Genomic DNA, 26,116 nt, shown 5'->3' with positions numbered 1-26,116 from the left:
ACCTGAGGCAGAGTGAAGATTGTGAACCTGATATGTTAGAGCCGAGGGCAAGGTGATAGTTGGTGAACAGGACTGCTTTTAAGAAGAAAAGAATTTGCCTCTCCCAGTTTCTAACCAACATATAACAAATACCCTGGAGGGAACATCATTTCTCTGTTGATGGACAGAATTTGAAGGCATTTTCTACAACAGGTGTTGACCAGTTAAAAAAAAAAAGAAAAACTTGCTGTCTATTAGGAGGATGTCTGTTTTGTAAATGAAACACCCACTGCAAAGTGTATATATAGGATAAAGAACAAAAACAGCATCCACACTCTCTGCTTCAACCAAGGTGTTTGGGTCAGTAAAAATTATCTAGCAAACATGAGCTCCTATCGTTCTTCCTCTCAGGTCCAGAGCAGTGGCTCATTATATGGGTCAGGTGGTTCTAGTGGATTTGGAGGTAGTTTCGGTGGCAGCTCTGGTGGTTTTGGTGGTAGCTCTATTGGTTTTGGTAGTAGCTCTGGTGGAAGTTTCGGTAGCGGCTATGGAGCAGGCTATGGTGGTGGAGCAGGCTATGGTGGTGGAGCAAGTTCTGGGTTTTCCTTGAGCTCTAGCTCATCAGGCAGTGGTTTGGGAGGAGGTTTTCCTGGAAGTGAAAAGCAGACCATGCAGAACCTTAATGACCGTCTAGCCAACTACCTGGATAAAGTGAGAGAATTGGAAGCAGCCAACGGTGAACTGGAAATCAAAATCCGAGAATGGTACGAAAAACAGCTTGCAGTTGGTGCCTCTGCAACTGGCAAAGATTACTCTAAGTACTTTGAAATCATCAACGACCTAAGGAACAAGGTAAATGTTCTGTATTTATTGTGTGCATGTTTTCAGTATTTTTTACAACATGTGCTAATGTATAATAAATGATTGAGGCGACTGTTATTTTACCATGTACTGATATTTATATAAATAACCAAAATCCAAATCTTTTTATCTCTGTATAACCTTTAGAAATGTTAACTGGTCAAAGATTTTTAACTATGTGTATAATTTGATATGTATAAATAAATTAATTTGTAATATAAATAATTGCCCTTAACATTCTGTTATTAAAGTAAAAAATAGGTAATAAACTAATATAATGATGTACAGAAGACAAATATAATAATAGGGATAAGTTTGACTAATCTTTCTGCCTTATATTATTTGACCATTTCAATAATGAACATTTTTCTTATCAATATTCCAAGATCAAATACAATTATATTTGTTTTTGTATTCCCATATCTGTTAGTACATCAAAGCTGACATCCTCTGTATCTGCATTTGTTCACCTTTGACACATATACACAAACTAAACTGTTAATTGTCTTTGTTTGCAAAGTTACGCACTTTGTTTGGACAATAGCCACTAATGGCAATGGATTCTTTAATCTTGACAAAATCTCTCTTTCTTTATAGATTCTCTCTTCCACTATTGATAACTCCAGAGTTGTTCTTCAAATCGACAACGCCAGATTGGCTGCCGATGACTTCAGACTGAAGTAAGTGTACAATTTTACTATGCAATAAATAAATAGCTTAATAGCAGCTCTCGATCTCGGTTCAGATAATACATTGGAGCAATTGAATAAGAGAAATTGTCACCTCTGAAAATGATACAAATGAATAACACATTTAAATTAATTTATAACCTGTGCTTTAACGCTTTTTCGTGCTTGTAAATCTCCCTTTTCTTTAGGGTGTGTATTAAAAACTTAACAATATATTTAAAAATCTGGTTCAGTCCAGGCACAGCTAGGAAACACTATGAATTAGAAGAGGAGAAATAATCGGGGAGCTTTATCAATGTTTTCTGTTCAAAAAAGTGGTGCAACATTTTAGGAGGGAGGAGTCACCAACGGAATGTATCTGATGGTGTCATTAGTTTCCATGGTGATTTAATGGTGATTGTCACTTTTTATCAGACGAAAATTTACAGTGTATATGTCTACATTTAATTTTATTTATTCAGACCTCACAAACACATATCTGCAAATTATCCCATTGCTCAGCGCTACGCAATTTGCTGGCTCTATATGAATAGTAAAATAATAATAATAGAGGATAAGTAAATATAATATTATACATTGTGGGAGGTGTCTGTTCCCCTTTAATAATCAGTGCCACTCCATGGAACACATGTTTTACAGGAGTTAGTATTCCTCAATAGTCAATTATTATTCTTAAAAATATAAGGTATGCAAAATTATAACAAACAAAAATATGCATTATTGATTTAAAATATACTGCTTTGGGGTTCCTAAAAGCTTTTAGGCTTCTAAACAAATGTACTGGTATTAATGTCACTTTTTCTAAGAAAGGACCAATAAAAGATCGAAACTGCAAACTTAATGATGGAAGCAGTTTAACTCAATAATAATACTTTTTCTCCATAAGGTTTGAGAATGAGCTTGCTCTCCGCCAGAGCGTCGAGGCCGATATTAATGGCCTCCGAAGAGTGTTGGATGAACTGACCCTGACAAGAGGTGATCTTGAGATCCAGATCGAGGGCTTGAACGAAGAGCTAGCCTATCTTAAGAAGAACCACGAGGAGGTAAGTTGGGAAGACACACATTCATATACACTGTTTGTTCACGTACTCCTGCTCCTTCAGATATCTCCACCGAAAGTAATGCCTGTAACAGATAATTCATCTAAAGGTGCAATGTAATCATAAAGCACAAGCAAAAAAAAGAAATAGGTGTAGAATGCTGACCAATATATGGATTCTAAAAATTGCTCCACAAATTAAAAGAGTGATGTTCTGGTGGAGTATGGTAGCTATGGCCAAGTAGGTGGAATCTATTATAAATGTAAGTGTATATTATTGAATTGCCCATAACTTAATTTTAGAGCAAATACTGCATCTTTTTATATATGTAGGTAGTGATCTTCATAAAAATGGACATTTATCCTCGAACGCCTTCTCTGATCCTTTCCCTGGACGCGGAGAAGGCGTTCGACAGAGTGCAATGGCACTACCTATTTACACTACTCGAACGACTGCAGATGCCAGAAGCCTTTATAAGGGGCATCAAAGCCCTTTATACCCAACCGAGGGCGCAGACCAAAGTGCCTGGTGCGATCCCGACCCCGTTCACGACAACCAACGGCACAAGACAGGGCTGCCCCCTCTCCCCCCTACTCTTCGTCCTCTCGTTAGAGCCTCTCCTGCAGAGGATAAGAGAGGACGAGAACATCTCGGGTGTACAGGTAGGAGGTGAAGAGTTCAAAGTCTCCGCATATGCGGATGACGTCCTGGTCACACTAACCAAACCTGCTCAATCGCTGCCCCGACTGGTGACAATACTAGAAGAATATGGCAGCGTCTCAGGCTACAAAATCAATCTAGACAAAATGGTAGCCATGCCAATAGAAATGGACAAGGCAGGGATAGACAACATAAAAAACACCTACCCCCTCAAACTTACACGATCAGATTTCAAATACCTTGGGGTAAAACTCACGGCAGACCCGGAGAGGCTATACAGCGCCAATTACACGCCCACCATCCAGGCGCTCTGCATGGACCTAGAAAAATGGCATGAGAGGCCCATATCGTGGATTGGTAGGATGCATGCAGTCAAAATGACTCTGCTTCCACGTATATTGTTCCTATTTCAAGCCCTTCCAACTAAAGTCACAAAGCAAAACCTACAAACAATACAAACACACATAGACAACTTCATCTGGGCACAAAAAAGACACAGGATAGCTCGACAGACTTTATACCGACCTAAAGCGAGGGGAGGGCTGGGACTCCCAAACCTCTACCATTATTACCTCGCAGCCCAACTGGCCCAGATAATAGCATGGCATACACCGGAGGGCGCACATAGATGGGTCGACCTTGAGACAAAACTAATGCACACTGACCTCCCTCAATTTTGGATTTGGGTGCCTAAACAAGACCGACCATCATTGCATACATCTTGCCCAGCGATCCTTAACTCCGTTAGGATCTGGGACTTGACAGCCACTAAATTCGCCCTGAAACATACACCCTCACCGCTGACTCCGTACCTACGGAACAAGGCGTTTGGGCCCGGGCTGAGCGCACGAGACTTCAGGGGGATAGAAAGCACAGGAATGCAAAGATATAAGCACATGTACATAGGGGACTCCTTCAAATCCTTCGAAACCCTACAAACCACTGCACCTCTAACGACCAAGGACGTCTTCCGACACATGCAGTTGCGTGACTTTGCCAAACACCTGAACATAAAGAAAGCAGCCCAGAACCCTATGACATTTTATGAACGGCTATGCGACGCCGAAACAATCCAAAAAGGGATGATTACAACAATTTATGCTCAGCTCAGTGCCCCAGAAAGGGGAGCCACAGACCCAAATTACATACGCCAGTGGGAAACAGACTTAGGGGGAGCAATAGAAGGAGAGGACTGGGTAGACATATGGGAAGCAACAGCGAAGACATCAATATGTGTGCTACATCAGGAGCAAGCATATAAGATGCTCATGAGGTGGTACACCACACCTGCTCAGCTCTATAAGATGGGGAAAACGACGACAGACACATGTTGGAAGGGATGCGGCGGCAAAGGCACCTTCATCCACATGTGGTGGGAATGCCCTGAGGTGACTAAATTTTGGAAAAGAATCCAATCACTGCTCCAAGAGGTCCTCATACGACACATAGACCTAGATCCCTGGGCGATCCTCCTATCCAGACCAAATGACTGCCTTTCTAAAAAAGAACAACAATTACTAAACAAACTTACACTGGCGGCTAGAAGGGCACTGGCACAAAAGTGGCTACAGCCCACGGTCCCCACTGACAATGACGTGGTAGTTAAAATCAAAGATACTTATCTAATGGACAAACTGACTGCCCAAATAAGACATACTGAAAAATCATTCCAAAAAATCTGGCAACCATGGGAAATTTATACCAATGAATAATTCCAAAATAACTGAGAATCGCGAGCTGCGGCTCGGCGTGCTTCTGCCTGCCGGGCGCCCCAACGAGCAAAATACCTCCACCTCCTATAACTACCCCCCCCTCAACCCGTAACTCACACCCTACCCTACCCTACCCCCTACCAGAACGACCGCTCAGTACCTCAGCTGGCTTGACATACCAGACTAGCAAGACAGCCTCGACTGGGTAGAAGAGGACGCTAAGATGTAAAAGGTGAGAGGCAACTGTGTTACTGTAACGAGAACCACCTCGTAAACGCAGAAACTCCTCGCCCACCAACAGAATCCCAGACCCATATAATGTTAACTGGTACATATGCTGTGAAATGAAGTACTGAACTTCCATGACCATGTCAATAGTCATATATTTTTTTTCTTTTATTGTATGTTTAAATTCGACACTTGGGCTACCAACGCCCGGATAACAGAACACCAGCGCCGAACGGCACAATCCTTTATATTTATATGTGACATCACGATATACATCTTGTTAAAACACTGTATAATATGTCTATAAAAGGCCCCTGCGTGGGCCATCTACTGTATTTTTTGATGCCGTTACGGATGCTGGAACAAAAATAAAGAAATTAAAAAAAAAAATGGACATTTATCAATAATGACAATTATTCATGTCTTCTACACTGAACATTCTCTTTTGTATCTCTGTTTAGGAGGTTAGCATTGCAAAGAGCAGTGCTGCTGGCCAAGTTAATGTCGAAATGGATGCAGCTCCAGGTATAGATCTGACCAAGATTCTGAATGACATGAGAGCAGACTATGAAGTCCTGGCTGATAAGAACCGTAGAGAAACAGAGCAAGCGTTCAACCAAAGGGTAAAATATTGATATAATATACCCTATTGCACAGACTGATTTGCTCTTCAGACCCTCAATACTATTTATTTAATGTTCCTCTTTTCAGTGCAATGAGCTGAAGAAAGAGATATCAGTTGGGGTGGAGCAGGTGCAGACAAGTAAGAGTGAAATCTCCGACTTGAGACGTACTCTTCAGAGCTTGGAAATCGAGCTGCAATCCCAGCTAGCAATGGTAAGCCATGGTGTGGGGGAAGTGAGCCAATGCATTTAATAAAGAAATAAGAGTGTTCAAAGAAACAAACTACGGTATTAGGAAACATTTAATTATTTGTCTTGCATTTCCTTCTAATGTTTTATTCTACGCTTTGAAAAGTACCTGATTAAATTCAGTAAATATGATTTACGAGCAGCACGATTTAATACAATAATAATGGTGAATACATGTCCTATTATAATTATGTCCTATAATAATGGCGATGTGCAACAAAGATAACCATTATACATAGCTAAATCACAAAACATGAATTAAAGAAGACAGTTGTTACGATTTGAGTGTTATATTTTCTTTGCAATTGCAGAGACAAAAATGTAATTGGTAACAAAACAAACATGCTTTTTTGAAAGAACCTCTAATATTTTCATTATTGTAAAGTGATATCTTTTCTGGACATATATAACATTTTCAGATGGTAAAAAAAGTTCAAAATGCAGGCAATGATCTTATCTTGTATACCTAATTCTAGAAAAAATCATTAGAAGACACATTGGGAGAAACCGAAGGCCGTTTTGGTGCCCAGCTCCAACAGCTCCAACTCACAATAACTAGTCTAGAAGAACAGTTAATACAGGTCAGATCGGACATGGAAAGACAGAACCAGGAGTACCAGCAACTTCTAGACATCAAGAACAGACTAGAGATGGAAATCGAAACATACCGCCGATTGCTTGAGGGAGAGTTTGGGTAGGTACTGGTGACAATGTGAAGATGCATGTTCACTTTGCATGCTATGCTGAAAGAGATTTGAGACTCTGCACAACAAATAATTATATATTTTCCGAGTTAATGTCAACGTATTTTACAAGAAAATTAATCTATAAATATATCTGATTTATCTTACATGTATATCATGTACGTTTCTTCAACAGACAATCAAGTTCATACTCTAGCTCCAGTTCATCTAGTCGGTCAGCCGTGTCTTCCACCCAGGTTTCCTCCAACCAGGTCTCCACAACCCAGTCATCAACATCTTCTGTAGATTCCAAAAAAGGTAAGAAAAGAAATCACATCTTGGAAGTATGTGGTTAGAACATCTCTAGTCACACAAATATGTTGGTGTCAAAGTCAGTTGTCTGCCATTTTGTATAAAGTTTGGTCTTGATCCATAATTCCCACCTTTTTTTTTCTTTACAAAAAGTTAAATATTATTAGTTTGATATAATTGTTGTACTATGCTGCCAGTTAATAAAATAACAAAAGCAATGTCCAACGTTAGAACTGCAACATGAAATGCGCAAATGTAGAAAACAGAAGAAGAGACATTTGTTGATTTTGTACACCATATGCACTGACTTATTAAATCTTTGTATTTTCAGATCCAACCAAAACCAGAAAGGTAAAGACCATCGTGGAGGAAGTGGTAGATGGAAAGGTCGTATCATCCCGGGTACAGGAAATTGAAGAAGCCTGTTAACTAATCAAAAATCAGGAATGAAACAGAAGACCAAGGATGTCAAGAAAGAGAGAACTTTATTCTACAAAACAGTGTCTCTTAGAAGAAATGAAACAAACGTGATTTTTGGTTTTTGATGTTACAATAAAAACTTTTCAGCAACTTATACCTTTCAAGTGTGTGTGTTTTATTTTTTTATAAAGAGGCATTATTAATTTAAAGTGATTTACATATTAATAAACAGATACTATTTACAACAAATAAGACTTACATATATTGGTTTATATAGTTTATAGATCAATATAGGCATCCAGACCACTTCAGCTTATTGTAGTGGCTTGGGTGCAGTGTGCCTGTCCCCTTAGTCCTGCAATGACCCCAGTCAGAGTAAGTTGAGCCCCAACCCAGCGCTGTTGGAGATCGGCACTGGAATGGGGTAAGAGTTAAGAGGGTATGAGGGTGCCAAAGGAAACTATTGCATAAAGGAATACAACGTTGTATTCCTTACACTTTAGAATCCCTCTAAAAATAGCCAGTTTCTATTTTGTTCTATAGATATTCATTACATAGTAGCAATATAATCAGTAGTTAGGACATACGTTTAGCATCCAGTTGCAAAGGGTATATACATCATTATCTAGGATTAGCTGCAGCCAATTTAGAATACCGAAAATCAAATAAAATATATTTTATTTCCACTAACTATAAATAAAATAAAAACAAAACCAGATGTATAAGCATAGACTGAGAACGTATTCGTATCTAAATGAATGTGTTGCTTCTAATTTGACTATCAAAATGTAGCCTTTGGATCCAAATCTAGATAGTACTCTATTAGTGTTCCTAAAATGTTTGCAAGTAAGGGAAGAACTGACCATCTTGGTTTCCATAAAAAAATAAATAAAAGCACAAGAAACAAAACACTACATGAAAACAGATAAAATATAAATATCTGCTTAGAAACATGAGTGTGAATTTGCAAATGTCATCTTGTACACAAAACACATATAAATGTCACACATACAATTAGAAATAAAAGCGTAAAAAACTAACAGACATTGCAATGTTGTCATATAATGGTTAGGGTTTAAAAAGTTAATCAATGCACCTACAAATGAGGCTCTACCAGGTAATGTTTATTTTACCCAGAAACTGAAATAAATGACAGATATTGCACTTAGCTCTTAAATTTGCTGTTGTAAAAATAGTATCTGTAAATAAAGAACCTGGTGGTTTTTAACTGATTGGTAGAACTAACTATATGTATTATTAAAGGAAAACTCCAAAAACTATTACAGAGTGAACTGACCTTAGTTGTCACCAAAAGAAAAGGATATTGAGGATCAGATAAAGTTTCCTACTTTATTCTGGATTATTTGGGATTACCTGTTTTCCAAGACTGAGGCAGGGCTGACAAGTATCTTTCCCTTCCACGTTCTGAGTTTTTCTTTTAAGTTAATTTCCACTACAGAGCAGGTAGAAGCTGGGATAGCAAAGCATGAGCCGTTTTTATTATTGTTAGTGATAAAATTAATTCCCAAGACAGGGCAAGGACAGTCAAGGTCAGGAAATGTGCTCTGCCAACTCTGGCTTGTTTGATGGTTTACAATTTCTTCCTATCCATTCCAAAGGTCATTAAAAATAATAGACTGAGGTACTCGGTCTATGCAAATGTGAATGGAAAACATTAATAATGATAAAGATTATCACAATTTAGTTCAATATACATGCTGAACTACATATGAACACATCTTCACCCTTAGAACAGGTCTATTAAGATGGAACACACCTGACATCAGAGACATTCCGTTTAAGTTCAGACACATCTTTATACTTGCCTCCTAGGATGCCAGAAGTCCCAGGTCAGCTATATCTTAACTGTCAACACGATGCCTGTCTGGGCTCATTTAAATGCCAAGCTGAGTAATCTGGGATAGTCGCGGAAATCTCTTTTCTTATGCAGGTGATAAGAATAACAATAATTTTTCTATTAGCACTGTGGGAAGTTTTATTGTGTCTGCTCTCCCAACAATCTTTTTGGTAACTAGCTATATGCTCTCACACAGACTTTAACTTCCAGGCAAGAACAGGTGCTGTGCTGAAGAGACCCAAAAGGTCAATACTGGAGTCCAAGGCTGTTTCTGGTCACTGGTCTTTTTGTATCATAGCCCATGCTATAGTCTAAAAGGATAATTGTATTTAAAACAGTGTCCTTTGCTAAGGGTATCTGCAGAAATATATTATGAATTCTTAAACACAATGCCTATCTGTGCTTATTTGCATGTCAAGCTGAGCACTCAGGGATACTTGTGGAACATGATTTTTCTTGATTTTCTATGGCCAAAAAGGACTTCTTAAAGTCCACCTTGAGATATGCAGGTGATGCATAACATTAATTGTTCTCTTAGCACTGCAGGAAGTTGTATTGTGTTTTCTCTCACCACCATTGATACCCTGCTATACGCTCTCAGAGAGACTCCAACTTCCAGGGCAGAACCCATAAGGTTGAAACTGCAGTCTATGGCTAGTTTCCGATCCCTACCTTTTTGGATCATAGCCCAGGCTTTGGTTTAAAAACAGTTGTTTATACAACAGCATCCATTATTAAAGGGATTCTATACTGCCAGGAAAACAAAGCTGCTTTCCTGGCACTATAGAATCTCACATTGCCTCCCTCCTGCCCCTCCCTCCCATAGCGCTGAAGGAGTTATAACGCCTTCAGTCACTTACCTGAATCCAGCGCTGATGTCCCTCCGTGCTGAGTCAGGCTCTGCCTGCCCATGCTCTTCCCCCACAGACATCAGCCAGCGGGGGAGACCTAATGTGAATGTGAAAAAAACTATTATTTCCTGGAGAACCAGAAAATATAGGTGGGTGGATTGGCGCTACTACTGAAAGATGCAACAACTCCCAAGTGCTATATAATCACCAGAAAAGCACAACAAGCATACATAGAAAAATAGCAAATTGGATTTAGGGAGGTGCAGTCAAAGATGGATAATAAACAGATTGTACTTATACTTATGTTAGGTATGTCTTGATTTCAACCTAAAATAAAAAGAAATCCATAGCATAATACTGTAACATTTAAAAATAAATAAAATCGGAGGTAATGGGTCACTCACGATCTGCAGAGCCTTGGAAAGCAGGCTCTAGCTATAAAAGCATGTGAATAATAAGCTTATTCCAGCTATCTCCACCGGTTCCTGGTGATAGGGCACTTTTCCACACCAACAGACACCACAGCGGAATATATTAAAGTAGAAAAAGTTTTACTTGATAAAAAGTGATATAAACAAGGGCACAACGCGTTTCGACCGTAACAGGTCTTCCTCAGGTGCATAAACAATATACTGCATTGGATTCTAATTTATACATACTTGTTAATTAAACAATCACAAACATATGTTGATTGGAGGACCATATAAGGTCCTTCCGATCAGCCTCCGCCATATTGGGAAGGTCAAAATTTACAAAGCTTAGAAAACTTATACAATCTCCTACAAAACATTTCAAAATAACGTTATAAAACCCATTCCACATCATGTACTACATGGACATTAACATTACACAGAGTACATGTACTTAGCAGGGCTCCAAATCTCTCTCGAATTTTTCCTGTATCTTCCATCCGGGATTCCAAGATGGCGGACGGATGTCTTCCGGTCTTTCTGACGTCATGACGTCAGCGTGATTGGTCCGGCGTGTGACATCTATTAAATTATATTTATTTTATCTAATAGTATGCTTTCTTCAAATATATTTTGTCAAAGTGGACTTTATGCCAGCTTCCATTATGGCAATTTTTCTGCAAAGAGGACTTTTTGCCCACACTACAATGTGAAAAGAGGAAACTCTCGATCACATGACACGCCGGACCAATCACGCTGACGTCATGACGTCAGAAAGACCGGAAGACATCCGTCCGCCATCTTGGAATCCCGGATGGAAGATACAGGAAAAAATTCGAGGAGATTTGGAGCCCTGCTAAGTACATGTACTCTGTGTAATGTTAATGTCCATGTAGTACATGATGTGGAATGGGTTTTATAACGTTATTTTGAAATGTTTTGTAGGAGATTGTATAAGTTTTCTAAGCTTTGTAAATTTTGACCTTCCCAATATGGCGGAGGCTGATCGGAAGGACCTTATATGGTCCTCCAATCAACATATGTTTGTGATTGTTTAATTAACAAGTATGTATAAATTAGAATCCAATGCAGTATATTGTTTATGCACCTGAGGAAGACCTGTTACGGTCGAAACGCGTTGTGCCCTTGTTTATATCACTTTTTATCAAGTAAAACTTTTTCTACTTTAATATATTCCGCTGTGGTGTCTGTTGGTGTGGAAAAGTGCCCTATCACCAGGAACCGGTGGAGATAGCTGGAATAAGCTTATTATTCACATGCTTTTATAGCTAGAGCCTGCTTTCCAAGGCTCTGCAGATCGTGAGTGACCCATTACCTCCGATTTTATTTATTTTTAAATGTTACAGTATTATGCTATGGATTTCTTTTTATTTTAGGTTGAAATCAAGACATACCTAACATAAGTATAAGTACAATCTGTTTATTATCCATCTTTGACTGCACCTCCCTAAATCCAATTTGCTATTTTTCTACTAATGTGAATGTGTATGGTTGCTTTCGCATTAGGATTTTTCCGGGGACGCTGGAAGTCCTCTTGCATAGCGTGAGGATGTCCAGCGTCATTTAGATGGCCAAAAGTTGTCTAAGCACCCGGAAGTCCCTATAGTGGCTGTCTGGTAAACAGCCACTAGAGGAGGATTTAACCCTGCAAGGTAATTATTGCAGTTTCTAAGAAACTGCAATAATTACCACTGTAGGGATAAGGGACATGGGACATTGCACCCATACCACTTCAATGAGCTGAAGTGTCTGGGTGCCTACAGTGTCCCTTTAAGGGTATCTGCAGAAATGCAGTGTAAAGTGTGAAACACAGTGTCTGTCTGTGCTCATATGCATATCAAACTGAGAACTCTAGCAAAGTTGTAGAAACGTGATTTCTCAAGTTTTTGTGCCCAAGGAGGACTTCTCAAAATCCTATTTGCATTATGCAGCTGATTTATCTTTTTGTTCCCGGTCAATAATACAAAGGAAGTATGTTTCTGAATGAATGTCAGGCAGCCTGACATTCATTCATACCAGGCTGGCCTTCCAATTTTTTGGACAAACATGCCTCCTTTTTGGGCATGTTCACCCCTTTTTGGCAGGTCTGGTCATGTGATTCACGTCAGTGGCACACCCATTTACCCTGCCCGTTGACTTCCTGCTTCACTAGACACTGCTGTTAGGGGGTATGGATTTACTTGAAAGATAAAAGCATAAATTAGAGAGAGATTAGCATAAAGTATGTGTTTTTTTATAGCTGCATCCTTTGAGTTTCCCTCCAACACCATCTTCATCAGACACATGACGCTTGGGAGATATGGTTGTTTTAGTGTTTTTGGTCGATAAGATTTTGTAATTAGGCCCATCATAATTGTCATCTCAGGCCCACTGGGCTCTTAATCTGGCCCTGCTCTAACCTCTGTGTAATCAAACTCAAAGCGGGGGGTGGGCTGTGGTCTGACAAGGGCTTGAGCCCTGATGATGTCCTAAAAAGCCCTGAGCCTAATTTTTCCATTGCTAGCACACAGTTCCCATATTATAGGGTGCAATAACAGCTCAGTGTACAACATGTATGACAGTGTCACTTTAATGCACCTATTTGGAGTTAATTTTACAGCACAGTGTGAAAGATTTGGTGTCATTGTGTGATTTAGAGATCTTGGACATGAGAGGGCTGAGTTTAAGAAGGCGTATAAAAATTACCCTAGGGCTGCTGCCCATAGTCCATGCACCTAAAAACAACCATGTTTGTCTGCATCTGGTAATCTCTTATCAAACATTCAAGAAAGGAAGCACTTATGAAATAGTTACTGTATAATGCTGTCATTTAGACTAAACTCAATAAACTCAACAGAGGTCTAATCAGGGGCGTACCTAGAGCATTTGGCACCCGGGGCGGGTCCTAATTGTGGCACCCCCCCACCTCAACTTTAAATATAAAAACAACCAAAACATTTTTTTATGTATTTAGCACTAAGCAGTGTTTGTGTGTTTAAATTTATGCATGTTTTTGTATGGAGTATATGTGAGTGAATATAGCGGTGTGTTTGTATGTAGTGTTGGCGTTTGAATGCAAGAATGCATTTGTGTGTTGTGTGGTATTTGAATGCAGTGGTATGGTTATATATAATGGTGGGGTTTGTATGTAGTGTTAATGTTGAAATGCATGAGTGTATTTGTGTGTAGTGTTGGAGAGATTTTTAGATGTGTGCACATATACACATACACGGACATACACACATGCAGATACATATACACACAAACACAGTCACACACAGATACACATGCAGACATCGTGGCGACTCTAGGAACAATATATGTGGGGATGCACATAAGATACCACAGTCAAAACAGGAGGGGGAGCAGTAAAACTTGCTGGCATCTGACTACACATTTGCATATAATTCACATTAGCCACCCATATTTCTTGTTGTGGGCTGGCTGACACCTCTTAATTTCAATCTTTGTTTAGCAGATAACTCCTCTATTTGTTATCCTTTGTGGGATTGCCATATTTAAGGACACCAAATAAGGAGCTATCTGCTAAACAGCACCCTCATTTGGTATCTTTAAATATGGAAATCTCACATACGGGCACCAATTCAGGGAATTATCTATTAAACAGCTAAAGGATTAAAAAAAAAAAAACGCCCTCTTCTTATTTGCAGTTGTTTAGTAGATAAATCCCTTATTTTTTATCCTTATGTGGGATTGCAATATTTAAGGACAGGAAATAAGGAAGCTATCTACTAAACACATATGCAGAGATACACACAATCACACACATAATCACAGATATACACAAACACAATCACTGACCCACACACATACAATCACAGACACACAATCGCATACACACACAAACATCACATACATACACACATTTAATAATTATGAGGTCCACCCAGTCTTCTTACCTTGCTCTAGAAGGGCTGGAGTGGATCCTCAGTCCCTGGTGGTCAGTGGTTGCTGCTGGGATCTCTGTGCTCTTTCTGCACAGGTCCATCGCACGCCCTGTAATGATGCCGAGGCCGCAATGACATCATATCCTGGCTGCCGGCTCACTGCAGGGCGAAGACTGTCAGACACAGTCAGATGCACACAGATTCACAGACAGTCACACACACAATCACAGGCAGACAGTCACACATACACACAACACAGTCACAGACAGTCACTCACACACACACACACACAATCACAGGCAGACAGTCACACACACACACACACACATAGTCACAGACAGTCACACACAGAGTCACAGGCAGACAGTCACACATACACACAACACAATCACAGACAGTCACACACACACACACACACACAATCAGAGGCAGGCGGTCACACACACACACACACACACACACACACACACAATCATACAGTCACACACACACACACAGTCAGAGACAGTCACTCTCACACACACACACACACACACACACAATCACAGGCAGACAGTCACATACACAGACACACACAGGCAGACAGTCACACACACACAGTCACACAGACAATCACAGGCAGACAATCACAGGCAGTCACACACACACAATCAGAGGCAGACAGTCACACACACACACACACACACACACAATCACAGGCAGACAGTCACACACACAGTCACAGACAGTCACTCAAACCCTCAATCACAGGCAGACAATCACACAGACAATCACAGGCAGACAATCACACACACAGTCACACAGACAATCACAGGCAGACATTCACACAAACAGTCACACAGACAATCGCAGGCAGACAATCACAGGCAATCACACACACACAGGCAGACAATCACTCACACAGTCAAAGAAAGTCACAATCACAGTTGCACACACACACAGTCAAAGACAGTCACAATCACAGTTACACAGACAGTCAAAGACAGTCACAATCACAGTTACACACACACACAGTCAAAGACAGTCACAATCACAGTTACACACAGCACACACTCTCTCACTTGCAGTAAGCTTGGGCTGGAGGAGGAGTGGATCCAGTCCCTCCTGTGCTGTAGTTGGGGAAGCAGGGACTCCTTCCTGCATCCCCTCTGTGTGCAGCAGTATGAGGCTGCATTTAGCTCCGCCCCCACATCAGGCTTGGCTCCGCTAACCACGGCTGTTCTGGCTCTGCCCCCAAATCTCCGTGCAGATCTCCTGTTCCTGCTGCCAGCCCCTGAGTGTGAGCTGTGTCGGCTGCCCGGCGCCCCTGCTGCTATGGCAACCGGTGCAGCCACACAGCTCACTGAACTACAAGCCTGGCCAGCCCTGGTGGCACCCCCCTGCATGATGGCACCCGGGGTGGACCGCCCCTCCCACCCCCCTCTTAGTACGCCACTGGATCTAATAACGTATTTTTGTTGTTATGGTCTATCAGAACAGGTGTTGTGTGCAGCTTTGTGCTTTTGTTGACTGGTCATTCACAGCATGAGCCATGACATTGCACTATAACAGGGTATCAAAAGGCTGATTTATTGCCTGTGCCATTTCTTTTAGAAAGTTGCCTGTACCGGCAATTTACAGTGGCAGCTCAGCTTCCTAGCTGAAGAATGGATGAACATATGCAGGAAGTGGGGAGAAAAGTGGCAGCGGCAGGTGGGGAGGACTTCTTGAAGAGTTGTCTATTGCTGGAACCTGCTCATTCAGCTGACCAATCAGAATGAGCACACTTCATCAGCTGGCCCCACGGTTAAGTGCTGGCATCATTGCAGGTTCACAAGCATGGGATGAAGAACATGGGAAAAATGAAGGCAAATGCTCTCAAGAATACAGAAGGCACATGGAAAGAACAATGCACAACAAGCTTAGGGCTGTAATAGCGTGTTTATAAAGAAATACTGTATACACTGCGTGCAGAATTATTAGGCAAATGAGTATTTTGACCACATCATCCTCTTTATGCATGTTGTCTTACTCCAAGCTGTATAGGCTCGAAAGTCTACTACCAATTAAGCATATTAGGTGATGTGCATCTCTGTAATGAGAAGGGGTGTGGTCTAATGACATCAACACCCTATATCAGGTGTGCATAATTATTATATACAAACAAAAAAAGTGCACACTCCTCCAGTAAGGTGAAATCAGGCTCTACACTTAAGAGAAGGATTCCCTTAACCTTCACAAAATTATAAACACAAAGATAAACAATAAATGGAGCACTGAAATACCTGTACGCATGTAAATGCAATGTATATTGATGATACTGTATTATAACCTGCAAATGACAAACAACCAGATCATAGTGCAAGCATATGTGACTTTAAAGATTGAAAGAATCCAGAACACATATAAAATGTAAACTCACAAAAATAGAGCCAAAGGGTCACCTGGCTCTAGTGGTATGCGCCTTGGGATCTTTTGAAGGGGATCCACTACCCTTTCTTGTATCTTCCTGGTGTCTTCTACTTCCAATGAAGAAATAGTGATGCAATATCCAATCAATCAGGAGAAATTTTATTCAGATAAAATAACAAGTAAAAAATAAATGCCATAGATTCACATGAATCAAAATAACTTAATAAGTAGTCCTTCCACCAACTGAGGAAGCCAGCCCCTGGCGAAACGCGTTTTGGTTTTAAGGACTACTTATTGAGTTATTTTGATTCATGTGAATCTATGGTATTTATTTTTTACTTGTTATTTTATCTGGATAAATTTTCTCCTGATTGATTGGATATTGCATCACTATTTCTTCATTGGAAGTAGAAGACACCAGGAGGATACAAGAAAGGGTAGTGGATCCCCTTCAAAAGATCCCAAGGCGCATACCACTAGAGCCAGGTGACCCTTTGGCTCTATTTTTGTGAGTTTACATTTTATATGTGTTCTGGATTCTTTCAATCTTTAAAGTCACATATGCTTGCACTATGATCTGGTTGTTTGTCATTTGCAGGTTATAATACAGTATCATCAATATACATTGCATTTACATGCGTACAGGTATTTCAGTGCTCCATTTATTGTTTATCTTTGTGCATAATTATTAGGCAACTTCCTTTCCTTTGGCAAAATGGGTCAAAAGAAGGACTTGACAGGCTCAGAAAAGTCAAAAATAGTGAGATATCTTGCAGAGGGATGCAGCACTCTTAAAATTGCAAAGCTTCTGAAGCGTGATCATCGAACAATCAAGCGTTTCATTCAAAATAGTCAACAGGGTCGCAAGAAGCGTGTGGAGAAACCAAGGCGCAAAATAACTGCCCATGAACTGAGAAAAGTCAAGCGTGCAGCTGCCAAGATGCCACTTGCCACCAGTTTGGCCATATTTCAGAGCTGCAACATCACTGGAGTGCCGAAAGCACAAGGTGTGCAATACTCAGAGACATGGCCAAGGTAAGAAAGGCTGAAAGACGACCACCACTGAACAAAACACACAAGCTGAAACGTCAAGACTGGGCCAAGAAATATCTCAAGACTGATTTTTCTAAGGTTTTATGGACTGATGAAATGAGAGTGAGTCTTGATGGGCTTGATGGATGGATTGGTAAAGGGCAGAGAGCTCCAGTCCGACTCAGACGCCAGCAAGGTGGAGGTGGAGTACTGGTTTGGGCTGGTATCATCAAAGATGAGTTTGTGGGGCCTTTTCGGGTTGAGGATGGAGTCAAGCTCAACTCCCAGTTTCTGGAAGACACCTTCTTCAAGCAGTGGTACAGGAAGAAGTCTGCATCCTTCAAGAAAAACATGATTTTCATGCAGGACAATGCTCCATCACACGCGTCCAAGTACTCCACAGCGTGGCTGGCAAGAAAGGGTATAAAAGAAGAAAATCTAATGACATGGCCTCCTTGTTCACCTGATCTGAACCCCATTGAGAACCTGTGGTCCATCATCAAATGTGAGATTTACAAGGAGGGAAAACAGTACACCTCTCTGAACAGTGTCTGGGAGGCTGTGGTTGCTGCTGCACGCAATGTTGATGGTGAACAGATCAAAACACTGACAGAATCCATGGATGGCAAGCTTTTGAGTGTCCTTGCAAAGAAAGGTGGCTATATTGGTCACTGATTTGTTTTTGTTATGTTTTTGAATGTCAGAAATGTATATTTGTGAATGTTGAGATGTTATATTGGTTTCACTGGTAAAAATAAATAATTGAAATGGGTATATATTTGTTTTTTGTTAAGTTGCCTAATAATTATGCACAGTAATAGTCACCTGCACACACAGATATCCCCCTAAAATAGCTATAACTAAAAACAAACTAAAAACTACTTCCAAAAATATTCAGCTTTGATATTAATGAGTTTTTTGGGTTCATTGAGAACATGGTTGTTGTTCAATAATAAAATTAATCCTCAAAAATATAACTTGCCTAATAATTCTGCACTCCCTGTAAAAGAAACTTTAGCATACAAGATGTAGCCATGAAGGTATCATCTTTCAGTTACACTAAAGGAGAAAATTTGGAGAGGTTAACTATGTGGACTTTTTATTATTATTGCCTTTAGCAAAATTTAGATAATGATAAGGAAGAAGAAATGCATTGAACTATTACTTAATCCTTTAATAACAGTTTTTAGGTGTTTTTTGCTTTTTTGCTTCAGTTATGGGTGAGAAGCATTACATAGCTATTTAGGCAAATATTAGACACCCATTCTAATTTAAAGTGGGGTATGAAAATCGTGGAACTATGGTTAAAGGGATACTATAAGTGCCAGGAATACAAAGTTGTATTCCTGGCACTATAGCTCCCTATGCCTCCTTCCTCCCTCGTGCCCCCCACCCTGGTAAATAAAGGGTTAAGAACCCTTTATTTACTTACCTTTTCCCAGCCCCAATGCAATGTTCTTTAGCGGATCAACGCTCTGCTCCCCCTACGTCCCGCAACGAGCAGGTGCTGCAAATGCCGCGCTAGCATTAGAACTCCCCATAGGAAATTGAATCAATGCTTTCCTATGGGGAAAAATCTGACGCTGGAGATCTTCATGCAGAGCATGAGGACGTCCAGCATCAGATACTAGTCCAAAGGTCTGTTTCAATTCAGAAAGCCCTTTAGTGGCTTTCGTGTCCCTGCGGTTCCCGCACCTGAGGGTGCCGCCCTTGGGTGTGGTGCCCAAGAAGGAGCCGGGTACTTTACGGCTCATTCACCACTTGTCACACACTTCGGGGGGGGGGGGGGGGCAGTGAATGGGGACCTAGATGAGGAAGTTTGCCGAGTCTCTTATGCCACATTTGACGTTGCGGTGCGTATGGTTCGCACAGCGGGTGCAGGTGCTCTCATGGCCAAGAACGATGTGGAGTCAGCATTTTGTTTGCTCCCGGTGCAGCCTGAGTGTCATCATCTCCTGGGATGCATTTTCGAAGAAAAGTATCATGTGGACTTATGCCTCACCTTATGGGGTGTTCAATACCATGCTTTTACTTTGAATGTTTTAGCACTTTCTTGGAGTGGGTTGTGCGGATGGAGTCGAGTTTGCCCTCGATCCTACACTGCTTGGATGACTTTCTGTGTGTGGGACCAGTGGGCTCGCCTGTCTGCTCGTGGGTGCTGAGATCCCTGGAGTCAGTGGCGCGGTCCTTTGGGGTTCCGCTGGTGCCGGATAACATGGTGGGTGCAGCTACCTGTCTCAGCTTTCTAGGTATCGAGATTGATTAATTGGCCAGGGAATGCCCCCTGCCTATGGACAAGGTGATGGAGTTGCATAGGTTTGTGGCGACTGCGAGTGAGCTGCAGAAGCTGCCACTGCAGCAGCTCTATTCGCTCTTGAAGAAATTGCAGATCCACGGGGGGATTCCTTCAGTCCAGGCATGGCTCCACGGTCTGCTGCATCTGCTATGGTTCTGGGAAGCGTTGGGATGCTCGCCTTCAGCTGTTTTGGCTAAGCTTTCAGGACTTAGCTTCTGGTTTAAGCTGGCTAAGGTGCCGGACATTATGAAGGATGTCCTGGTAGTGCAGGCGATGAAGGGTTGGCGTAGGGGCCCTGGAGTCCCAGATTCTCGCAAGCCAAGATTTCGAAAAGTTTTTGGAAAATGAGTGTTGAATTTTTTTAGCCTCCAGGGCCAAACTCTTGAGCCTTGCGAATTGGAAAACAAGTGAACATCCACTGTCACATTTTTGATTCTGGTTTATGTATAGCTTTCAGCCAAATATTAAAATGTAAGCGTAGCAAAACCACATACCTCAATAAATTAACACCTCACCCAGATTTGGAATGAAAAGAATGAATTACTTTTGCCACTGAAATATTGTCACAATTAAATAAAATGAAGTGCTTTAGGGGTCTAGGACATCCATATAATGAAGCAGAATGAGCCAGGCTCCTTTTTTGGAGCCAGACCAAGTAGCAGAGGGGGAGCTGAAAAGGGCCTTCAACCCTACATACATTTTTTTCTTTCAGCAACGTATGTTCAACTACTGATACTTTTTCTTAAATACAGATACTAAATTCTAAAGCATTAAACAACCTAAAACGTTAAGTTAAGGGATTATAAAACCTTAAGTAAACTGAAATTTTGCAATCTGTCTGGGTAAACTTCTGAAAAGAGATGTAATTTTTGTGATGTTGACTTGTGTCTTGGCCTTTTGGAAATAGTAACGAAAGCATGGAAGAGACTCGGTAAAATTCAAACACTCCGGTTTATATTTGCAGGTATTTACCATTTACACTGATTTTCATTGCACCATTAACAGTCACCTAATAGGTACTAACAACCTTTTGTGGCAAGTGGCAACATAAGACTTAACGATAGTCCCACGTTTTTCATACTCCACTTAAAATAGTATGGGCCGCTAATATTTTCCTAAATAGCTATGTAATTCTTCTCACCCATAAGCAAAAATGCATAAAACACCTGAAACCAGTAATTAAAGGATTAAGTAATAGTTTGATTCACGTCTTCTTCCTTATCATTATCCAAATTTTGCTGAAGGCAATAATAATAAAACGTCCACATAGTTAACCTTTCCAATTTTTTTCCTTTAGCGCAAGTGAAAGATGATACCTTTATGGCTACATCTTGCATGTTAAAGTTTCTTTTCTACAGTATTTCTTTATAAAACTACTATTACAGCCCTAAACTTGTTCTGGATTATTCTTTCATTGTGCCTTCTGTATTCTTGAGACCATTTGCCCACTTTCCCCATATTCTTATTATTTTATTACTGATAATATTAAATTCCGTAGCGCTGTACAATGTCTTCAACCCATGCTTGTGAACCGGCGATGATGCCAGCACTTAACCGCCATGCCTGCTGATGAAGTGCGCGCATCCTGATTGGTCAGTTGAATGAGCAGGTTCCTTTAATTGGCAACTTTTCAAGAAGTCCTCCCCACCTGCCACTGCCACTATTCTCCCCACTTCCTGCAAACGTTCAACCATTCTTCAGCCGGGAAGCTGAGCTGCCACCATAAATTGCCAGTACAGGCAACTTTCTAAAAGAAATGGCACAGGCAATAAATCAGCCCTGCGATTCCTTTTTATAGTGCAATTTCATGGCTCATGCTGTGAACAACCAATCAACAAAAGCATAAAGCTGCACACAACACCTGCTCAGATAGACCATAACAACAAAAATGAGTTATTCGACTGCTGCTGAACCAGGGAATAGGAAATTAATCCTCACTCTTTAAAGTGCTTTTTTAGTCAATCACTGTTTGATGAAACTATTTTGTAACAGTGGTTGGAATATGTACAGCCATGTAATCTTCATGTATGTACATAGTGGGGAATCGTGATGCAGCATAATAACAGAGAACTATCCCATTTACACCCCCCCCCCCACAAATAATGACAGGCAACGTAGTATGGATGAAACAGGCCACAACATTTATTATAACATATGATAACTACTGTATAACACATCCAGAATTTATTTTATTCTTTAAGTTTACTTGATATAAACCAAACGTCAAACATAAATAACCATAACTTAACAAATAAGTTAACACATAGTGTCATACAGTATAACCCAACCGTCCTTGCCAATACACTGACCATGAGCCTATGCACCACTTCTTTTCACCTCCCCCTCCGCATAAATGTATTTTTCATCCCAATGCTTACCACCAGTCGACCTCTTCCTCGCTCGATGTGCACGTCTAAACCCATTAGAGCAGGGAAGGTTGAGACCTGAAACTTGACCACCTCATTCCACATATTGACATAACCGCCTCAAACGTAATTGGCAAGGACATACCCTGCGACTAAATATACTAATGGGACGGGCGGGAGGGAAGCTGTTTTCCTGCCCAAATCCCAAGTGGCACTGAGGTACAACCCCCCTCCCCCCACTAACTCACACACCACATCATAACCCCACCCACACATTCATAAACAACCAATCACATGCGTCCATCCCCACAATCATACATGTGCCCTTGTCCACAGGGCCCTTACTGTATACTAAAAAAAAATAGCTTTTTAAATTGCTGCCTTTTTTTTTTTGTAAATCTGTTTTTTATTTATGTTGTCAAAGTTGAGAAAAAATAGGACTCGCAGGTCTCAGAAGACATATTACAACAGTATGAGCACCATTCATTAGCGTTGGTAGCAACAGTATGAGCACCATTCATTAGTGTTGGTAGCAGAATGTGCGGGTATGCTCTCGGGCTCGCAGGCCCACAATGTTGACGGACACGCAGGTCCCTTATAATTTCTAGATTTGCATATATGATTTTTAGCTTCACCAATTTTTACTGTTTACATAGGCGTTAACCTAATGGTGGGCGTTGGAGCGGGAGACTTTCCAGTCTTTGTTTAGTTCCTCTGTTGCTGTTTATGTGTCAGGGTTATTTGAGAGTGTGTGGGCGGTCGGTTACCCTTTGTTTGGTGCAGTGTTTAGGCTCGTGGGTCGCGTGCGAGTTAGCATTTTTTCCCTGTTGGTTATGGGCCTTAGCTTGCATGTAGCCTACTGTGTATGAGAGCGTTATGCTGATGTCTGAGCGGGCTTGAGTCATTGTTTCGTGTGGCCTATGTCATCTACTCAGCATGTTGCTGCATTTTGTCTGGTGTGCCAGTTCTCGTCATTATGGGTGTGCTCAGTCTGTCCCTCTGTGTTTTTTTTATTTTTTTATTATTTGGTTTCCTCCCTGTCTTCCATCAAGCCTTGTGGTCGTTTGCTGGTGTCCGTCTGTTTATGGTAGCATTAGTGTGTGTGGGCCTGATTTTGCGTTTTGTCGTGTGCCCGTAGTCCTATCGTATGGTGTCGTGTCTGCTCCATCTGTATATCTTGTCGTTTGTTTCATGTCTCTTTACTACTTATCCTTTTCCCTTGACCTGTTGTGTGGTTTAGTAAGAGCCTGTTTTTTTTTTTTTTGTTTTTTTGTTTTTTTGCGTGTCTGTAGTTGTTCATATTATTTATTTATTTATCATGTATTTATTTATATATATATATATATATAGTTTTTTTTTCTACTATGTCTGTGGTCGCTCAGTGTGTGTTTCTTGTGTGTGTTGCATCTTTGTGTGGTCCGTGGTTGTTGTGTTTGTCATGTGTCCTCCACTTTGGAGTTTGTGTCTCTCTGCTCTAGTCATGTTTCATATCCGCTTCTAGTGTAAGTAGCTCCCATTTCTTCTTTACATTTATGTTATGTGTGTGTGGAGATCTTCTCCCCTTGAGGGGAGGGAGGAGGGTGGGGGGAAGGATGAAGGAGGGTGGGGAAGGATGAGGGAGGGAAGGAGGGTGTCTGTCTCTCCCCGTGACGTGTCCGAGCCCCCTCCTATGCTCATTCCGGCTCTCCCAGTTGGGTGCACTCTTTTTGTATCATGTCTTAAGCGATATACAATATCCAATATCCACATAATTCTGTGTGTTTATCCTCCTTACCTATTGTTCCTGCTTTTTTGGCTTCCGAATTGCTGCCTTTTTATTGATTAAGTAAAATACCAATTTTCAGACCTGGACACTTTCATGTTTTATGTTTTTTGGCATTAATGAAAAAAAAACAAGATACATACTTAAGCTGTTGTCCATTCCCAGTATTCTCTTGCAACTTGTTTTTTGCTCTCCCTCAGATTGACAGACTTCCTCAAATCCAACTCTCTTCTTGAACCGCTTCAATCTGGATTCTGTGCTTGTCACTCTGTTGAAACAGCTGTGACCAAAGTATACAATGATCTTAACACTGCGATATCCTGTGGCCACTACTCTATTCTAATTCTCCTTAATGTTTTTGCTGCTTTTGACACTGTTGATTGTTAAGACCTGCAGTGTTTATGGTACTGCGGTCTTCTATTCCTTTCCCAATAGCTGAGCATAAGTGATTAAAACTGCAGTTAGGAGGTAGAGGAATAGTGTAGATGAATGCAGCTTCCAAGACGTTTCTCCCCAGCAAGTAGAACATTCCCCAAGCATGAGCCTAGACTTCATGAAGGGTGTAACAGGAATGATTTTTATTGAGGCCACACTGGCTTTTATGAGAATCCTCCTACCAGAGGACCTCCCACAGTAAACAAAGACAATAACCAATCAGCATACAGATTTACAGTAACACCCGCCCTCTCGCTGTCTGGGAGATATTGAGATAAGTTAAGGAATAACCCAATTAATTCCAGGCAGAGGGCACACAATTTTCCCAAAACTTAGAACACCCCTTTACACACAAGGTATTCCCACAAATTACATATCCCCTCATAGCCCCGATCTGGGGGACCAACATATTCAAATTTCACCCAGATCGGTTCAGGGGTTCTCAAAAAGTATGGAAGTCATAAGTTACCGACCACACACAAGGCTCCTGCCCAAAACAGTTCTACGAATTCAGCGTGTGCGGTCGGTCAATTCAGTAAATGGCATAAAAACGAATAAAGTTCCTCCTGGCTCATAGGAGCGATTGCTCCCCTTGTTCGTATGAACCAAACTACCGAATGGCGATCTCATGGCTGTTCGGCAACTAAAGGAAGCAGGCGTTCGGTAGTTTCAGCGGTGGTTTGGGAGGTCGAGTGTCCGATTTTAGTTCCAGACACTCGACGACCAAGTCCCGCTGCCTCCTTTCGTGCAAACAAGATGGCCGCCATTTTCTGTTCCATGTGGCATTCGGCTATACGAACGGTGGCCTCCCAGAGAGCGCTTAACAGACGGTTCTTTTGAAATTAATGAGCCAGGAGGGTGGACGGTGTTCTGTAGTTTTAAACTGCCGAACCAATAAATCCAAAATGAACGAAAGGGTGCAGAAAAGCACGAACACAGAAGAAAATGCCGAACTCAGTCTATTTTCTTCACATTGATCATCAACAGCTTCTTCTCATCCTCTGTAATCTTGGTCCACGAGATACCGCTCTCTCCTGGTGCTCTACCTGCCACTCCCTGTGCACTTTCAGTGTTTTGTTCTCTGGCTCTGGCTCTGCCTCTTCTCCCAAATCCCTCTCTTATGGTGTTCCCCAAGGGTCTGTCCTTAGTCCCCTATTGTTCTCAATCTATACTGCCTCACTCGGTAAACCGATCAGCTCCTTCAGCTTCCAATATCATTTCCATGCGGAGGACATGCAAATATACCTATCCTCTCCTGATTTCTCACCATCCCTCTTGACTTGTGTCTCTGACTGCCTCTCTGCTATTTTCAAATAGATGGCTGCTCACTTCCCTAAACTTAGCCTGCCCA

The 26,116-nt window shown here is 41.1% G+C and overlaps 1 protein-coding gene across 5 annotated transcripts in view; it reads left to right on the top strand.

The window, feature by feature from the left end:
* The first annotated feature begins 299 nt into the window (after nucleotides 1-299).
* Nucleotides 300-26,116, top strand: part of LOC134614930 (keratin, type I cytoskeletal 47 kDa-like) — a 120,021-nt gene continuing 94,204 nt past the window's right edge. Inside the window, exons 1-8 of one of the 5 annotated variants that reach the window (XM_063459207.1) lie at nucleotides 301-831; nucleotides 1,438-1,520; nucleotides 2,416-2,572; nucleotides 5,631-5,792; nucleotides 5,881-6,006; nucleotides 6,518-6,735; nucleotides 6,921-7,042; nucleotides 7,368-7,610. In XM_063459207.1, the coding sequence (XP_063315277.1) occupies nucleotides 364-831; nucleotides 1,438-1,520; nucleotides 2,416-2,572; nucleotides 5,631-5,792; nucleotides 5,881-6,006; nucleotides 6,518-6,735; nucleotides 6,921-7,042; nucleotides 7,368-7,465 (1,434 nt within the window). In that variant the 5' untranslated portion in view covers nucleotides 301-363 and the 3' untranslated portion in view covers nucleotides 7,466-7,610. Of the gene's footprint in view, nucleotides 832-1,437; nucleotides 1,521-2,415; nucleotides 2,573-5,630; nucleotides 5,793-5,880; nucleotides 6,007-6,517; nucleotides 6,736-6,920; nucleotides 7,043-7,367; nucleotides 7,611-26,116 lie in introns of those variants that run through there. The other 4 variants (XM_063459209.1, XM_063459203.1, XM_063459204.1 and 1 more) reach the window with 4 other exon arrangements.

Source organism: Pelobates fuscus, chromosome 6, assembly GCF_036172605.1.
Source record: "Pelobates fuscus isolate aPelFus1 chromosome 6, aPelFus1.pri, whole genome shotgun sequence".
NCBI classification, from domain to species: Eukaryota; Metazoa; Chordata; class Amphibia; order Anura; family Pelobatidae; genus Pelobates; species Pelobates fuscus.
The sequence above is the reverse complement of the archived record's forward strand: the minus strand, read 5'-3'. Positions and strand labels throughout refer to the sequence as shown.